Here is a 17655-nt window from a genome sequence, read left to right as displayed (position 1 = left end):
CTACCCATGAACTGCCTCCAAACTGAGATGGACAATTGTCTTAGAGAGCCAGCATCAGCACCAGGTCCAGGGCTGAGCAGGGAGTGGAATCCCATGTTCTCGCATTGAGGTTCCCACAGCAGCAGCGCTGAGAAATGGGAATGTGGTCAGGGTTCATCCTTGAAGACCACAGATGGAGCTGACCATCCAAAGACCCCTTAAGTAAGAGAGGGTTGGCAGTAGGGAGGATCAGCTAGAGTACCAGATGTTTCCTTCATTGAGCCAATCAGTAAATATTTATTGAGGACCTACTAAGTGCAAGCACTCTGCTAGGCACAGGGATACGATGGTGAATAAAAAAGACAGTGCCTGCCCTTAAAGATAGTACAGGCTAGTGGGGGAGGACGGTCCATCCTGGTGGGAAAGCAAAATCCAGAGTTAGGGGGGTGTGGGCGTACGTGCTGAAAAGGAGGAGTGTGGGGACAGAGGCCAGGCCCCCAGAGCTGATAACAGAAATGGTCTTCATCCTCCCAGAATCTCCAGGAATATGCTGCACATCTGGAAATGCAACTTGGCAATCCAGCTGTGGCCCCCAAGCCCCGTCTTTCACCCTGTCCTCAAACTCTCAGGTACCGGACGTTGGTGCCCAAAAACAGGAAGTCCTAGGAGAGACAAGACAGGACAGGATGGTAAAAGCATCCTCTACTCCAAAAAGATGCATCTCTGATTTAAAGGGAGGCCCACGTCTGGGGAAGCACAAGCTCTGCCAGAAACCAGGTCAGTGCATAAATCGAGCGTGTGCCTCTGTTCCCAAGGTCTCCATAAAGCACAGCTTTTGCCAGCTACCTTCTCTAAGGTGGCAATTTATCTGTCATTTCCCAAGCTGCTGCTTCCTGGCAGACCTCTTAAATGTCCCCTGTGTCACCTAAATTCTCTCTCCTTGGTGAATAAGACAAAACTTTGAGCTGCTGGGGTTTATTCTCCTACTTCCTCGTAAGTTTCCATCACCAAAGGGGTGGGAATTCTGAACTCAGAGCAAAATCCAATTCTTTCCTACAGCAACCCATCCCCTGCCTTTGGGGGTCAAACACATGGGCAGAGTTGACCTCAAAATGTTAATGGAGGGCTTCCCTGGTGGCGCAGTGGTTGCGAGTCCGCCTGCCGATGCAGGGGACACAGGTTCGTGCCCCGGTCTGGGAAGATCCCACATGCCGCGGAGCAGCTGGGCCCATGAGCCATGGCCGCTGAGCCTGCGCGTCCGGAGCCTGTGCTCCGCAACCGGAGAGGCCACAACAGTGTCTCACTGCCCGCGTACCGCAAAAAAAAAAAAAAAAAAATGTGAATGGATATGATAGTATATACAGTTGACCATTGAACAACTGCGGGGTTAGGGGCACCGATGGGTGGGCAAATCCACGTATAATTTATAGTCAGCCCTCCATATCCGCGGTTCCTTGCAGCCGCAGTTGCTCATACACAGATTCAACCAACTGCAGAGATGGTGTAGTACCATAGTATTGTATTTATTATTGAAAAAAATCTGCGTATACCCAGACATGGGGCCATTCAAACCCGTGTTGTTCAAGGGTCAATCTAACAAATCTTCTAATGACTTCCATTGTGCCAAACTGAGCTAGAAGCTCTAATCTTCATAACTGCCCAGTGAGGTTTGGGCTACACCCCACTTTACACAGGAGAAAACTGAGGCCAGCTGCATGAACTGTTCCTCAGTCCTTGCTTTGAACAATGATCTGTCTCACTGCTTATAAACTCTCAACCATAGTTGGATGTTGAGTATCTCTGGGCACAAAAGGGCTCTGGATATTTGTTTTTCAAATGTCTCAGTTGATCTCTGTTTCAATGTTCCTGGTCACTCTGCTGCCTGCCCCTCTCATTAGTAGCTGTTGTTTCCTGGATGTTGACTATGTACCAGGCACAAAGCAGCATCTCCTTTAATGCTGACAAGCCTGCCAACCCAGTCATCCCACCTCACGGATGCTCTTCTAGAAAGATAACCTGAACCGTGGGGCACAGATGGTGCATAAAATGCTTGCTCAGAAGAGTGGAGAGTCTGGTGAAGAATCAGACATATTCCTTGGTATTCAAATCGTTAAGTAAATTATGGTCCCTTGCCTGCTTGGGACAGAATTTAACATTGGTGGGGGGAAGGGAGACTAGACTGCAACCAAAAGAAAAGAAAGGAAACAGGTCTGAGCGCTAGCAAGGCAACTATCCATAACAAGAAAACAATTTCAAAAAATGCTTGGAGGAGACAAAAGGCTGGAAGGACATACACCATAAGTCAAGCTATGAGTGTGGTGGGGCCATGGGTCTATGAGGGACGGCACACCAAACATGTATCTATTAGTACATCAAAGCTCTTCCACTTAAGAACTTAGAAGAAATTTTATTTTAATTAATTAATTAATTAATTTTGGCCTCACCACACGGCTTGTGGGATCTCATTTCCCAGACCAGGGATTGAACCCGGGCCCTCAGCAGTGAAAGTGCCGAGTCCTAACCACTGGGCCACCAGGGAATTCCCAAGAAATTAGAAGAAATTTAAAAAACTTACAAATGGCTTTCAGAACCTGAGCTGTTGGCATGGCTAGGATGGCTGTATTTTTAAAACGAGCTGGTCTTGAGGTTCTCCCAGGTCACCCACGGCCCGGGGGCGGGGCGGCGGGGGGGTGGAAAGTTGTGACACAGGTTGTGTCAAATCCCTCCTGCCCCCATAGAGGTGCCACTTCTAAAGGACATGTGGACGGCTTCATGGCATCCAGCTGACCCTGAACCATCCCACCCCCGTGGAGGCTTTCCCAGCTGCAGGGTTGGGCTGGGTCCCACCCACTGAGTTATAGCCTGCAAACCAGGAAAGCTAACCAAGCCCCCTCCCCAATTCCTCAGAACCCTGCTGAATCCACTGACCTTGTGGATCTGGAGAACAGGGTCATAGAGCTGAATACGCTTTAGCAGAGGGAGGGGGAAGCCTTCTGCCAACTTATCTGGAGGTTGAGGCAGAACATCCAGAGAGATTTGTTAATAAATAATTACAGAGAAAATTTTACACCAAAAAGTTCCTCTCTACAAACCCTATACGTGGTATATTCCCATTTAATTATCACCAAAGATTGGGATGATTATTCCCATGTTACAGATAAGGAAATTGAGGCACAGAGTGGCCAAGTAACCTGTCCTAGGTTACATAGCTAGAAAGTGGGAGAACTGGGATTTGATGCCAGGCAGACTGACAGAGGAGCCTGAGCCCTCAGCCATGGTGCTCTGTGGAGACATTGGCAGGGATGGGGCAGCGTCTACTCATGATAAGAATCCAGTGGGCATTTGCTCCCTGCCCCCCACTGGCATCCTGCTTTCTACTGCAGCCAAATGAAGCAGGGTCTCATGGAAACAGGGTTTAGGTCTTTAAGCTTTATTTTTTGACCAGGGAGATAGCAACTAACTGGGGAATGTGATTTTAGAGGTGGGCTGCCTTGTACCCTGTATATTAATTTGGTTCTCAGTCTCACCTGTCACTTCAGGCTGTGTGTGGGCACTTCTGTGAGCCCCTCTTTCTCTCTTAGGAGGAGGTTTACTGTGTTCCAAAAACTGCCCCTATCCTCAGCCCTCCTTAGAGGCCCGGAATGAGGTGAGGCCGACTTCAACACTCCTGTCTCACAGACAGGCCACTGAAGCTCAGAGAAGAGAAGTGACTCACCCAAGGTCACACAGCCTGCAGGAGAGCCCTGGTCCCAGCTTTCTTTCCCTGAAAGAGCAGTGTCCACTCTTGACTTGGAAAAATCCATAGTGATACTTACCATTGACCTTGGGGTAGAGGTTGTTGAGAAGGTAGTAATTGAGCAGCGCCTCCAACAGCTCCACCTGGTGGAGCATAGGAGAGGTACACCATAACCACATGTACCATCTTGCCCACCAACAAACCTCCACAGAGGCCACCCCATGGGTGGGGTGGTTTCGTATGGGTTGACATGGCAAAAGGCTTGAAAAAAAGCAAATTTCAGGTAGATTCCTACATCATGCTACTACTTTATAAGGTAAAACTATTTTGAGATGCACATTTATATGTGTACAAAGGGATAGAAAAATTTGGAAGACTACACGGCCAACTATCTATCCTCCAGGAAGAACATCAAGGTTTGGCTTAGCCTTATCTTTAGTAGTTAATTTTTCTTTTTACAGTGGAAATGTTTTCCCAAGTTACTTATATAATAAAAAAGATTTTTAAGTCAAAACAAAAATTATGAAACCCAACTTTTAACACTCACTATGTGCCAGGTATAGGGCTCAGAGCATTACATCTACACCTGATGCAATTTTCACTATAACACTTCGAAGCTAATATTAATGTCCCCATTTCACAGATAAGAAAACTGAGGCCCAAAGAATGAAAGTGACTTGCTAGAAATCGGGCAGCAGGGTCTGAATTTGAATCCAGATTTATCTGATTCTACAGGTCTTATTTTATTTATTTATTTTTTTTGCGGTACACGGGCCTCTCACTGTTGTGGCCTCTCCCGTTGCGGAGCACAGGCTCTGGACACGCAGGCTCAGCGGCCATGGCTCACGGGCCCAGCCGCTCCACGGCATGTGGGATCTTCCCAGACTGGGGCACGAACCCGTGTCCCCTGCATCGGCAGGCGGACTCTCAACCACTACGCCACCAGGGAAGCCCTACAGATCTTATTTTTTATGGTCGATGTTCTGAAAACATGATAGGATGTCTTTTTGTGACTCTTTACATATGAATAATTTACTTCATAGAACATTTTTACATGCCATGCACAGATACAATATTAGTGTGTCATTATTCACTTTAGCCTTTGTTCTCTGAAAGGAGTCATCCTTCAGGGTCCCTGTGGGCAATGTTTCTCCCCACACTTGATGTATTTTTTCCACTTCTACTTGAGGGAAGGTCTGGGAAGTGGGGGGCAGGTAAAGTGTGGTCAGAGGGAGCCAGCATCCATAGGATGGTAAAAAGGGAGCCAACTGCTGTAGATGAAAGTCTTTCCATCTCCTCCTTGGCTTGTGAGCAGCTGCCATCACCCCACCTTCCCTCTTCAGAAATCTCTCCTCGATTGCTTCAGCCCACATAAAACTTCCCATTCTTTTTCCTCCTTTAATATGGCGCCATCTATTTCACCACTTTTTCCTCTTTGTGGAAATCATCCTTTGGTTTTGCCTGCCCAGCACTCAATTCCTTTTGTTTTAATAATAGTTCCTATTTTCTCCTGGGGAACCCTCCTTTCCAATCTCAGTCCGTGTGGTTTGGGACTGCAAATCCTAGCTCAGGGAGTGTAGATTAAACCCATGCTCAGCCAATTGACCTTGTCCAATTTCTGACCACATGATTGGCTAAAGAATGGGCATATGACTAAGATTAATCCAATGAGGGCTTTTTTTGTGTGGGGGGGGGTTAAAAAAAAAAGAAACTACAGGAAATTTGTGAGTTTTTCAACCAGTGGGAAGAACCTGCCTGAGAATGAAGCCAACACAGATGAAAGCAGAATGGAGAGATAGAGATTCTTTTTTTTTTTGGAATATATTCTTTTTTTCTTTTTAAAAAATTGAATGAAAGATTCTTTAAATTCTGTAGTGCTCTACAGTTTTCAGAAGTGTCACACACATGATTTTATACAATCCGTTAATAACCATTTTCCCCCTATCCCTATATCGCCCCTCTCCCCTTCCCTTGGAGAGAGATTCTTGTACTAATTTGAACACCTGGATCCAGCTATGCCTGAAACCTCTAGCCTTAGCTGTTTTGTTTTTGTTTTTTGGTTATGATCCTATACATTCCTTCTGTTTGCTTAAGACACTTTTAGTTGGCTTTCTATTCTTTGCAGTTAAAAGAATTCTGTCCAATAGATGATTTAATTATACTGTCTTATTTTGGGAGGTAACTGTTCCTCTGCCCTACGGTTCCTGTCCTCAAGAACTTCTATGCTTTTCTAGGGCAGAGAGTAACTCTTCTCCTTTTCTATTTTCTATTACAGGTGCCAAAGCATTGCTTAGTAAATACTCTAAATTAATTATTACCCTAATCATTTCATAAATAAAAACAATAATAACTTACATTGAATACTCCAACTTTAGATTCTTTCAGTTCCACTTGTATCCTATAACAAATCAGAGAAGATTCAGAGATGTGGGCATTATGTTCAAGGGAAACCTAAGCAATGTAGGGATCCCCAGAAAGGAGGAGACACCAGCTTGAGAAGGCACAGGGCCAAGGGTGTGGTAGCAGTGAGAGTGAAATAGGTGATTGAGGAACCAAAAACAATGATACAACCTTATTGGGAAGACTTGCAGAGGGGAAGTGTGTAGCATGAAAGAACTCAGTCTCTATAATTTCAGGAAGTCAATATTGCTGATGTCTAAAATTCATAGATTAAGAAAAAGCGGGCCTCCCTGGTGGCGCAGTGGTTGGGAGTCCGCCTGCCGATGCAGGGGATACGGGTTCGTGCCCCGGTCTGGGAGGATCCCATGTGCCGCGGAGCGGCTGGGCCCGTGAGCCATGGCTGCTGAGCCTGCGCGTCCGGAGCCTGTGCTCCGCAACGGGAGAGGCCACAACAGTGAGAGGCCCGCGTACCACAAAAAAAAAAAAAAAAAAAAAAGAAAAAGCAGTATTAGTAAATTCTTTAGAAATTTGGAAGTAATGGGGGTTAGGTGAAAAGGAAGTTTATGGAGGCAGATCCAGTTGGCCAAAGGAATTGGGCCAACTGGGGTAAAATTTAAGTTTCCTTCCCAAACTGTGGGCCCCACGGTTTGACAGGGGCATCTGGTTACATCCCACCTCCAGCTACAGGGAATCAGCTGAAGTGTCAGATGGAGCCCAGTTGAGCACCCCCCATGTAAGTCAGGAGGCTGACTTACTTTTCTGGCTTCAGGAATCCAGTGATCTTGCTGGTGTTGAAGGTCAACATGACAGACACATTAGTGGCCTGGTAATTCCAGTAGAAAGAAACAGGTCTAAATGAAGGAGGTTGTCATGTACAGAATGGATAACTATGAGGACTGGCTGTCTCCTCTAAGCAAACATCTCACTGAATTAAAGCAGGAACTTGCCCACTAGATTAGACTCCCAAGAAGCTCATCATGGGTGCTCAATAAACATTTGAACTTGGACTTGAACATTTTTACTTGAAATTGCTGACTATGATAGCAATTAAACTTTGAACATACTACCAAGAGAAGGTTTAGAGGCCTATCCCTGGAGATCTCTAAAGCGACCATTTCTAGCTATCTCAGGGCCAAGATTCAGCCCTCGTAAATAATAATAGTAATAATAATAGCTTATGTTTTAATTTAAAATATATTGGGGACATATAGTTTTTCAAGGCAGAAGTCTGGGGTGTTCCCCTTTGCCTGGCAAAGCAATAAAGTTATCCTTTTCTGCTTTACGAAAATAATAAAAATAATAAAATAAAATATATTGACAACAATTTTGATAACAATAACAACAATATCAAATTGCAGATATAACATCTGGGAGCAATTACTCTTCTAGAAATTTGTCTTGCTGAGTTTCAAACCTGGAACAAGAGAGCAAAGTTCTCCATCCTGTGAGCAGGACCCCCAAAAAACTCAGAATCCCTTCTCTGTTTGACAGGGTCCACTGAGAAGGGAGACACAACTCTCAATATTTAACCAAGAGGGACTTTCATACAGGGGATTGGTTATACAAATGATGGAATTGCTGAGAAGTTAAAAAAGAGTTGGAGAGGCAACTCAGAGATTAGCAGAGGTGGGAAGCTGCTTCCACCCCAGGACTGGAGGAACAGAGGGAGGAATTGGGGAGGCACCATGGAGGAGACACAGTCAGTGCCTGAGTCTCTGTCCAAGATAAAGAGAGAAGAAGAAATACTCTGGCTTCTTCCTTCCTCCCACCCTCTGTTCTCCTGACAGTGTCTTCCATTGGCTGACCTAGCTAGAAGTCAGTGCAAGGAAACCTGGGAAATGTAGTCTTCAGGGGTCAGGGGTCAGATATAGATACAGAGCAGAGCAACAGGTCAAAGATCCCCTATGCGTTCCTCCCCACAATAGCCCAGACTCACTTAGTTGGGCAAACATACATTAAGCAAATAAACCTGCAAACAGCTACATTGGTATCTTTACAATAAGTCCTATGAGGAAAAATAATAGGGTGCCACAAGAAAAAAAAATGACAAGGGGCCTAAGGTAGATCAGGGGTAAGGGCAACCAAGAAAGGCCTATCTGAGGAAGTGATACTTAAGTTGAGATCTATCTTAAGGAATTAGCCAGGTGGGGAGTGGGGGAAAAAGCATGTAGGAAAAGGGAACAATGTTTGCCAAGCCTTTGAACCTTACCACACCAAGCCGGAAGACAGGCTCCTTGACAGAGTCGGGCAGGAGCACAAAGGCCTCAATCTCCATCTGGGCAGCTGAGGACAGATTCCCAGGGCTGAAGTTCAGGAAAGGGGCAGAGACCACTGTGCCTTGGAGCTCTAAGTTCATGTTGGGGTACAGTCTGGCTAACTGAGGGCAGAATGAAGAAATTATGTCAAGAGAAGGAAACGTGCAGGTTTGCTGGGAGAACCTTGAGGGAATCAGGTCAAGCTGAGAACACTTCTTGGTTGGTTTAATTTCCACAAAATGCTCTGTGCCTTTTTCTCTTGAAGGTATAACTGGACATCCTTCCACGTCAGACATATGGAGTCTGTGTCATTTATCTCATGGATGCATTGTATTCCACTGTGCATGGGTACTGCAATTGATCTAACTTTATTGTACATCAAGTTGTCTCCAAGGTTTTGCCATTTTAAAGACCACTCTCCTGTGTACCCTTGGCTATTATTTTGGGGGATACATTCCTAGACATGGAATTGCTGAGTCCAAGGGCAGGGATTTTTTTTTTTTTTTTGCGGTACGTGGGCCTCTCACTGTTGTGGTCTCTCCCGTTGTGGAGCACAGGCTCCGGACGCGCAGGCTCAGTGGCCATGGCTCACAGGCCCAGCCGCTCCGCGGCATGTGTGATCTTCCCGGACCGGGGCACGAGCCTGTGTCCCCTGCATCAGCAGGTGGACTCTCAACCACTGCGCCACCAGGGAAGCCCCAGACAGGGATATTTTTAAAGCTTCTGCCAGTTATTGATTGCCAAACTGTCCTCCAGAAAGATTAGGCTGATTTTTTTTTCACTCCACACCCCTCCCTGGGCAATGGGTGAGAGCTATTTTTTTCTCTATACCCCCATCACACTCAGGTAACTGCACATGCAAAGACCAGACACCAATGTTTTTGAAGCACAGCACACCTAGATCCCACCATTTCAAAGAGCTGGCAATTTTCCTTTTAATTAGAATTTAATTTGGGGTCAAGACTTCCTTTTACGGGGGAAGTTGGTGGAGGAACGACAGTCCCATGAGCCTTTTGGTTATGCAAATATAAAATCTACATTCAGTTGTAAAAGGGAGATCTTTAGAAGGTTGAGGAGGTAAACCACTTGACTAAGAAGGTGACCTGAGCTGCTTCTGTGTCAGGTTGATTACGATGTGAGCAGGAAGGGAGAGGGAGAGTTTCCTCCTCTTTCTGGGCAAAAGGGATGTTGGAACCAGGATGAAGCCAAGGTCCCTCTAACGCTAGTGCCGACAACATGGTGGCAGCTTGGGCTTTTGTGGGGCTCTAGGGAGAGAAGGGGCCTGCTGTGAGGGTATGTTATGGAAGGACGTGACCCAGGTACCGCAGTATTTAAAGTTCAACCATTTTCCCACCGTTATAATTCCTCTCAGCCATCATCAAGCCTCCTGCAAGGAACTTTAAGCACTACCACCTGTCTGAGCTGTGTCTTGGGGGGACTCAGAAGATAGCGGAGAGGGGACAGGACAGGTGGATTTCTGTGGGATTAAATGAGATATTGAACATGAAGAGCTTAGTCCAGCAAAGACCAAGCTACAGGGTTATTCACTGCAACACTGATGTAGCAAAAGACCGGAAACAACGTACACGTCCTTCCATGGGGGACTGATTACCCAAACTATGGTCCATCCATAATACAATGGCAGACTGGATTCCCAAGAAAACAAGAGTGAGGAAGCTCTTTATCTACCTACATGGAATCATCTCCTGGTATACTAAGGGAAAAAGTAAGGTACAAAATGGAGTGTAAAATATACCTCCATTTGTGTAAAAAAATGGAGGAAAGACATACATTTGTTCACATATACATAGAATAGCCCCAGAAAGATGTGTACGATCTGATAATATTGATAGACTCGGGGTGTGAACTGGATGTTTAGGGGACAGGAGTGGATGGGACTTTCCACTCTATAGCCTTCTATGTCTTTTGAATCTTGAACAATGAGAATTTATTATCCATTCAAAAAATAATTTTTTAAAGCACCAAGAACAGTGCCTGGCCCCTAGTACGCCCTCTGTAATTGCTTGGTGTTATTAATTAGGATACATTTTGTGGGACATGTCGGCATTCCTTGGTATTGTCAGAGATCATCAACAAAAGACTGGGCAGGCCTCCCTGGTGGCGCAGTGGTTGAGAGTCCGCCTGCCGATGCAGGAGACACAGGTTCGTGCCCCAGTCCGGGAGGATCCCACATGCCACAGAGCGGCTAGGCCCGTGAGCCATGGCCGCTGAGCCTGCGCGTCCAGAGCCTGTGCTCCATAATGGGAGAGGCCACAGCAGTGAGAGGCCCGCGTACCGCAAAAAAAAAAAAAAAAGACTGGGCAGCCTGTGGTCCCACGAGACACAGGGCTCAGGCCTCTGGGCCTTGAAGGGAAGGGAGTCCCCAAACCTGCAGCACCACGGCCTTCACTGGGGGCCCCACTGCTGGCCTTCTGACTCTTGGTCAAGCTGAGAGGAGTGTGGAGGTTTTAAAGAAGACCCCTGAAGTATTGGGGGCTCAGCCTGCACCCTGAGGGCTAAGGGAAGCCTTACCCGGGGGCAGAAGGCACGGAAGGACTTGGTGGTCAGTCGGATGTTAGAAGTAGGCGGAACCTGCGGCAAAGGGACACAAAAGAAGTTTTAGGCGCTCCGGCCAGAGCCGAAGTTCTGAAGAGAGATGGGGAAGTGGGGGGATATTCAATAATGTAGCTTCTTGACTGCTCAGGGTTACCATGGCAATGGTGAGATGCCTGTTCTGCATTCACCATGAGCACACAAGTCCTTGGGATCCTGACTGCTCTCCTTGGGCCATAAGTGACACTCAGGACTCAGTCAGAGGATCCACAAGGGTGAGATTTGCAATCACGCAGATCTAGGTTTGACTCTTGGCTTTGTGACTATGTGATCTCAGGTGAGTGCCTTTACCTCTCTGAGCCCCAACTTCCTCACCTATAAAATGGAGATAATTATAGTCCCCACTTGTTGGGTCACTGTGAGGGCTAAGTGAAATGGTGGGTACAAAGCATCTAGCCCAAGGCTTAGCACATAGTGAGCGCTCAGTAAAACACAGCTACCGTGATCCCACCCACTGAAAGAAAGGACTGTACCACAGGTGGGAAGGGTGACTCAAACATGGCAATAGAAGTAAAAGGCCTGCGTGTGGGTGAGTCAAAGGACAAGTGTCACTCCATCCATCACTGCTGGTCCTCAATTTATTACCAGTGTAGGCTGGACCATCCAATACGGACTGCATTGTGTTTCCCCCACCATTCCTACATTGTTCACGGGGCCTCAGCTTTTACAAAGAGCTACAAGAAACATCCATCTAAACCCCAGAAATATTAAAGAAACTGAAAGAAATATTAACCACGTGATCCACTCTAAAATTTAGTAACCATTATACAAAGCCACATCTGAGAGTTATTTTAGAGCTAAGTGCTCGGAAGACTTTGTCTCTCCTTTTTCCTGTGAATCACTAAATCATGTACCCTTTCCATTTTGGCTACAGGAAGCTCCTGCACAGATTCGTGATATTTAAAAAAATCAATTTTGGGGCCCAGTGTCTTTATAAAATTGTGCTTTACTTTTAACTTGGTCTTTATTTTCTATTCTATGTAACTTTATGCATTTATCAGTGTATCTATTGTCCTGCCCCATTCACTAAAATCTTTTTTTAAACCTCCACAGACCATCAGGATGAAAGAAAGTATGAATTAGAATAAGAGATAGAGTCTGGAGGGAAAAGTAAAAGACAGATAAGCAAGCCACAAAGTCTTCCACAATTGTTCTAAGGGAGAAAGAACTTTGAGCTTTCTGGCAGCCAAAGTGAAAAGGGAAATCGTACTAACTTACATTTTCCTGCTCTTGATCTTTCTTCTTAGTCATAATTTACTATTTCACTGATGTAAATGCGTGGAAAGGAAAGAAGGAAGGAGACAGTGTCATTTGTGGGAGCTATTGTGCTATGATTCTCACCATGTCATCTGTGATGGAAAAGTTCAGGTATCCCACTTTGTGATAAACTAGGCTGGCGGTGTTGAAGGCATAATTAGAGATGGCAAAGTAGACCATTCGGCTGTGTTCTTCAGGAAGGCTCATGACAGGAGCAAGGAAGGCAACCGGGGAGCGGTGATCACGGCTAAAAATTTCACCCTGGAGAGAGAGAGAGAATCCATTTGAACTTTTCTAAGTCTATCCCAGGGCTGGACATCTGAGCTAGGTAGTTGCCTATAGAGTCTGATGAGGGAACATGGATTGGAGGGAACATGCCTGAAACTCCACCATTAAATAAGTTTTCCTTGGAATCTAAAAAAAAAGGGTACAAAACAGAAGTAGAGTCACAGATGTAGGAAACAAACTTATGGTTACCAGGGGATAAGGGAGGGAGGTATAAATTGGGAGATTGGGACTGACATATACACACTACTATATATAAAATAGATAACTAATAAGAACCTGCTGTATAGCACAAGGAACTCTACTCAATGCTCTGTAATGACCTATATGGGAAAAGAATCTTAAAAGAAAGGGGGCTTCCCTGGTGGCGCAGTGGTTGAGAATCTGCCCGCTAATTCAGGGGACACGGGTTCGCGCCCTGGTCTGGGAGGATCCCACATGCCGCGGAGCAACTAGGCCCATGAGCCACAACTACTGAGCCTGCGCGTCTGAAGCCTGTGCTCCGCAACAAGAGAGGCCGCGATAGTGAGAGGCCCGCGCACTGCGATGAAGAGTGGCCCCCATTTGCCACAACTAGAGAAAGCCCTCACACAGAAACGAAGACCCAACACAGCAAAAATTAATTAATTAATAAAACTCCTACCCCCAACATAAAAAAAAGAAGATATATGTATATGTATAACTGATACACTTTGCTGTACACCTGAAACTAACACAATATTGTAAATCAACGATAATCCAATAAAAATTAAAAAATAAAAAGCATGTTTTCCTTTGGATCAAAGTGTGTATCCAGAATCCCTTAATGAAACGATCCGCAGAAGCTTTGGTCTGTTAACCTATAGGACCTCCTGGCCGGCTCCTCCACACGACTGAGGGCCAGCTCTGATTGACCTCACCTGCTTGGTGGGAATGGTGAAAGAGGGGAGGAAGGGGGAAGGGAAGTTTCAAGGCCTAAGTGATGTAAGACAGCCCGGGAGGGGCTTCCTTTGTGGCGCAGTGGTTAAGAATCCGCCTGCCAATGCAGGGGACACAGGTTCGAGCCCTGGTCCGGGAAGATCCCACACGTCACAGAGCAACTAAGCCCGTGCGCCACAGCTACTGGCACAGCCAAAAAAAAAAGCTTAAAAAAAAAAAAAAAAAAAGACACCGTGGGAGGATCCTGGCTCTGGGAACACCCCGCAGCAATCCATATCGCCCCGCCCTTGACACAGTGGGAACCACGGGGAGATGAGGACAGATCTGAAGCCAGGAGAACAAGAGGCCCCAGGAAGGGCTGACCCTGAGGTGACGCCACACCTGGCCTGGACCCGCCCAAGCCCCCGCCCCTGACCCTTTTACCTTAAGCATCACGTCCAGTACTTCCGCTGTTGCCTGAGGGGCCTCCATTAAGCTGTAATCAAGCCCAGCGAAAATGTCCAACTCCATGGTGACTGAACGGGGGAAGGGCAGAATTAGGAGGCAGGCGGGGGAGAAGGGGCGAGGGCTCTGGCTGACCCACACTCTCTGTGACTTTCTTCAGAGCCCCCTGCCCCTCCACCTTAAGACCCTCCACCCAGCCCAGTGCTGGGGGCAAAGAACGCCTTTGCCAAGAAAGAGATGACATGGGTTCTTCGGTTCCACTGGTGATTAAGCCACAAGGGGGCTGGTATGCTTAGCCCAGAGCCTGAACAGTTTCCAGAGTCTCACATACTCAGACACATAGACACACACACACATACCCTGAGGGCAGGAGGAACTCAGGTCTGGCAGCCCTTCCACACCTAGGAAGCCACACAATAGGAAAAACTCTCCAGCCGAAGCTATTCCTCCCCAAGTTTACAACCGAGACCTTGATCTTCCGGGAAACCAGTCTCCTACCAGTACGAACCAAATAACCAGGAAAGCTGGGCCATGTCCAAAGGGCCCAGAGACTCCCCTCCAAGGCCCTGGAGGGACTGGAGTTTTCTGTCCCAAGCACTTGGGTGTCTGTGCCTGCCTGGGTCTCTGCTGAAGGGGAATGTCAACAGGTGAGTGTGGAGGACCTGGGGGCCAAGGCATGAGAGAACACCTCAACAATTTGCCAGGGCCTGTTTCTACCAACTTTATGTGTGTAGCCGAAATCCGGGGCCTCCACTTGCTACATTTGAAGGGGAAGAGGTGGTGTGAGGCGCTCCCTGCCCCACTGTTGGCAATAGCAAAGGATGGCAACAAACCTACCTATCCAGCAGCTGGGAACTTATTAAATAAATGGAGACATCTGTTAAGATAGAACACTGTGCAGCTGTTAAAATGAATTCCCCGGTGGTCCAGTAGTTAGGACTCCATGCTTACACTGCAGGGGGCACAGGTTCAATTCCTGGTCAGGGAACTAAGATCCTGCAAGCCACGTGGCATGGCCAAAAAAGAAATAAAAGGTCTATTAAAACCACTTTGGGGGCTTCCCTGGTGGCGCAGTGGTTGAGAATCCGCCTGCCGATGCAGGGGACACAGGTTCATGCCCCGGTCCGGGAAGATCCCACATGCCGTGGAGCGGTTGGGCCCGTGAGCCATGGCTGCTGAGCCTGCGCGTCCGGAGCCTGAGCTCCGCGACGGGAGAGGCCAAGACAGTGAGAGGCCCGTGTACCAAAAAAAAAAAAAAAAACCACTTTGGAAAACTGTTTGGCAGGATCTGCTAAGGCTGAACCTGTGCGCACCACAAGAGCCTGTAATTTCTCTCCTGGTTATATACCCAAAGACGTGCATCCACAGGAGCTAGAATGTTCACAGCACCTACCCATGATGGTCTAAAACTGAAACTACCCAAATGGGCTTCAATAGTACAATAGATAAATAAATGGAGAGACATGGACACAGTGGATTACACAGCAGGAGAATGAACTCACAATATGCAACAATATGGATTGACCTCATATTTTAAAGGTGAATAGGGCTTCCCTGGTGGCACAGTGGTTAAGAATCTGCCTGCCAGTGCAGAGGACATGGGTTCGATCCCTGGTCTGAGAAGATCCCACATGTCGCGGAGCAACTAAGCCCGTGTGGCACAACTGCTGAGCCCGCGTGCCAGAACTACTGAAACCCACAGGGCTAGAGCCCGTGCTCTGCAACAAGAGGAGCCACCGAAATGAGAAGCCCACGCACCGCAACAAAGAGTAGCCCCTGCTCGCTGCAACTAGAGAAAGCCCGCGTGCAGCAACAAAGATCCAACGTAGCCAAAAATAAATAAATAAAATAAATTTAAATAAATAAATAAAATGTGTATCCTTTAAAAAAAAAAGTTGAATAGAGAAAGCCTCCAGCTCTTGATAAAAGACTCTACTGTATGGTTCCATTGATATACAAAGTGCAAAACTAATCTTTGCTAGCAGAAGCTGGGTTAGTGGTCACCCTGAGGGGTGGGTAGTGTCAGAAGCAGACACGAGAGGACTCTGAAAGGCCAGTGGTGTTCTGTATATTGATCTGGAAGCTGGTACGTGCATGTGATCAGTTCGTGAAAAGTTTCTAAAAACTCTTCACTTCTGATTTGAGCACTTTTCTCTCTGTATTAACTGCTACACAAAAGTTTTTAAAAATGAGATCAACTTATATGTGCTGATGTAAAAAGATCTCTGGGCTTCCCTGGTGGCGCAGTGGTTGAGAGTCCGCCTGCCGATGCAGGGGACACGGGCTCGTGCCCCGGTCTGCGAAGATCCCACATGCCGCGGAGCGCCTGGGCCCGTGAGCCATGGCCGCTGAGCCTGCGGGTCCGGAGCCTGTGCTCCGCAACAGGAGAGGCCACGACAGTGAGAGGCCCGCGTACCGCAAAAAAAAAAAAAAAGAAAAAAAAAGATCTCCAAAGTATACAAGTTACAAAAGAACAATGTCTCTATTATTATAGACTAATATATATATTCATAATTATGCATATTCTCATATATTCATGAACAAAAGGAATACATATGTGAGTATATAGTCATATGCTTATGTATGTGTATACTTATATTTGTACATTCAAAGGAAATAGGTTACCTCTTGGAAGAAAATTTGGGGAGAAAAGGGGATTTTAATTTTAACTTTCAACACTTCTCTTCCATGTAAGGTTTTATAAGGTACATGTATGCACTTATAAAAATTAGTAAAAATCAAGTATCCCAGGGATGGGTGGGGTGTCCTACCTGGCAGAGTTTGGAGATAAGGCTGTAGGTCAGAGGTCACCGAGTCCTGGATTATTTTGCAAATCTGAAAAATATAAGAAGAGAAAGCCTGAGTGAGTTCCCTGGCTTTGGTCTGGCCCTGTGCTAGTTGCTTTAGTTCCATTATTTCACTTATTTGCTAATTGGTCACTGATTCTACAAAAATGTATAAGTGCTTATGATGTGCCAGGTACTGAGAAAGTAGAAATGATCAAAAACATGTCGGACCCCATGTAGATCCCAATAGGGTCCAGCTGGACCTGTCAAAGTCCATCCCAGGACTGGAAATCGGAGCTAGGTAGTCACCTACGCAGTGGATGAGGGGACATGGCTAGAGGCACTGCCTGAAACTCCATCATGAAGGACTTTCTAGAGTGGAAATAGCAGAACTAGACAATAAGTAGCAATAGCCACACAAATAAGTGTATACTTAATGCAGATACTTCTTAAATGTCATCACTTAACAGGTTAGCTGGATTGATCAATAGTCCCCATGTCCCCTGCTGCCCATGGAAGACTGAACCCTCCCATCCAGCAGACTACCACACACACACTAAGCACTCAGAATTTTTTGCCCCAGTTGAACTGCGTGCGTCCCAAGAAAAGGAAATGTGTGTTCTCTAACCTGTTTGCTTTCCTTGCTATTGCAATCACTCAAATTATTTCTTATGTAAACCCATGAAATACAACTGAGACAAGAGTTGTTTCTATGAAAACCTATGTTTTCTTTCCTTCCTCTTTTTTTTTTTTTTTTTTTTTGGCCATGCCTCAGCGTTTGAGGAATCTTAGTGCCCTGACCAGGGATCAAATCTACACCCTCGGCAGTGAAAGCGTGGAGTTCTAACCACTGGACCACCAGGGAATTCCCAAAAACCTATGGTAAGTGTTTTGGAAAGGTGAGTTGCTTAAAGAAAATGCTGGTAAATTGGTGTGGACCAGGGAAGCTTACAAGGAAGACAATCATAAAAATCTAGAAGGA

The 17655-nt window shown here is 46.4% G+C and overlaps 1 protein-coding gene across 1 annotated transcript in view; it reads right to left on the bottom strand.

The window, feature by feature from the left end:
* Window positions 1-596: 596 nt before the first annotated feature.
* The window catches only part of LBP (lipopolysaccharide binding protein), a gene marked incomplete at both ends in the record, with an annotated part of 28967 nt that continues 11908 nt past the window's right edge, over window positions 597-17655 (bottom strand). Inside the window, 10 exons of the mRNA XM_079719098.1 lie at window positions 597-641; window positions 2908-2984; window positions 3795-3858; window positions 6071-6113; window positions 6871-6938; window positions 8325-8492; window positions 10903-10962; window positions 12325-12501; window positions 13867-13958; window positions 16659-16722. Of these exons, the coding sequence (XP_079575224.1) occupies window positions 597-641; window positions 2908-2984; window positions 3795-3858; window positions 6071-6113; window positions 6871-6938; window positions 8325-8492; window positions 10903-10962; window positions 12325-12501; window positions 13867-13958; window positions 16659-16722 (858 nt within the window). The remainder of the gene's footprint in view (window positions 642-2907; window positions 2985-3794; window positions 3859-6070; window positions 6114-6870; window positions 6939-8324; window positions 8493-10902; window positions 10963-12324; window positions 12502-13866; window positions 13959-16658; window positions 16723-17655) is intronic.

Source organism: Hyperoodon ampullatus (assembly GCF_949752795.1).
Source record: "Hyperoodon ampullatus genome assembly, chromosome: 14".
Taxonomy (NCBI): Eukaryota; Metazoa; Chordata; class Mammalia; order Artiodactyla; family Ziphiidae; genus Hyperoodon; species Hyperoodon ampullatus.
Note: the sequence above shows the minus strand (reverse complement) of the source record. Positions and strands in the feature narration are given on the sequence as shown.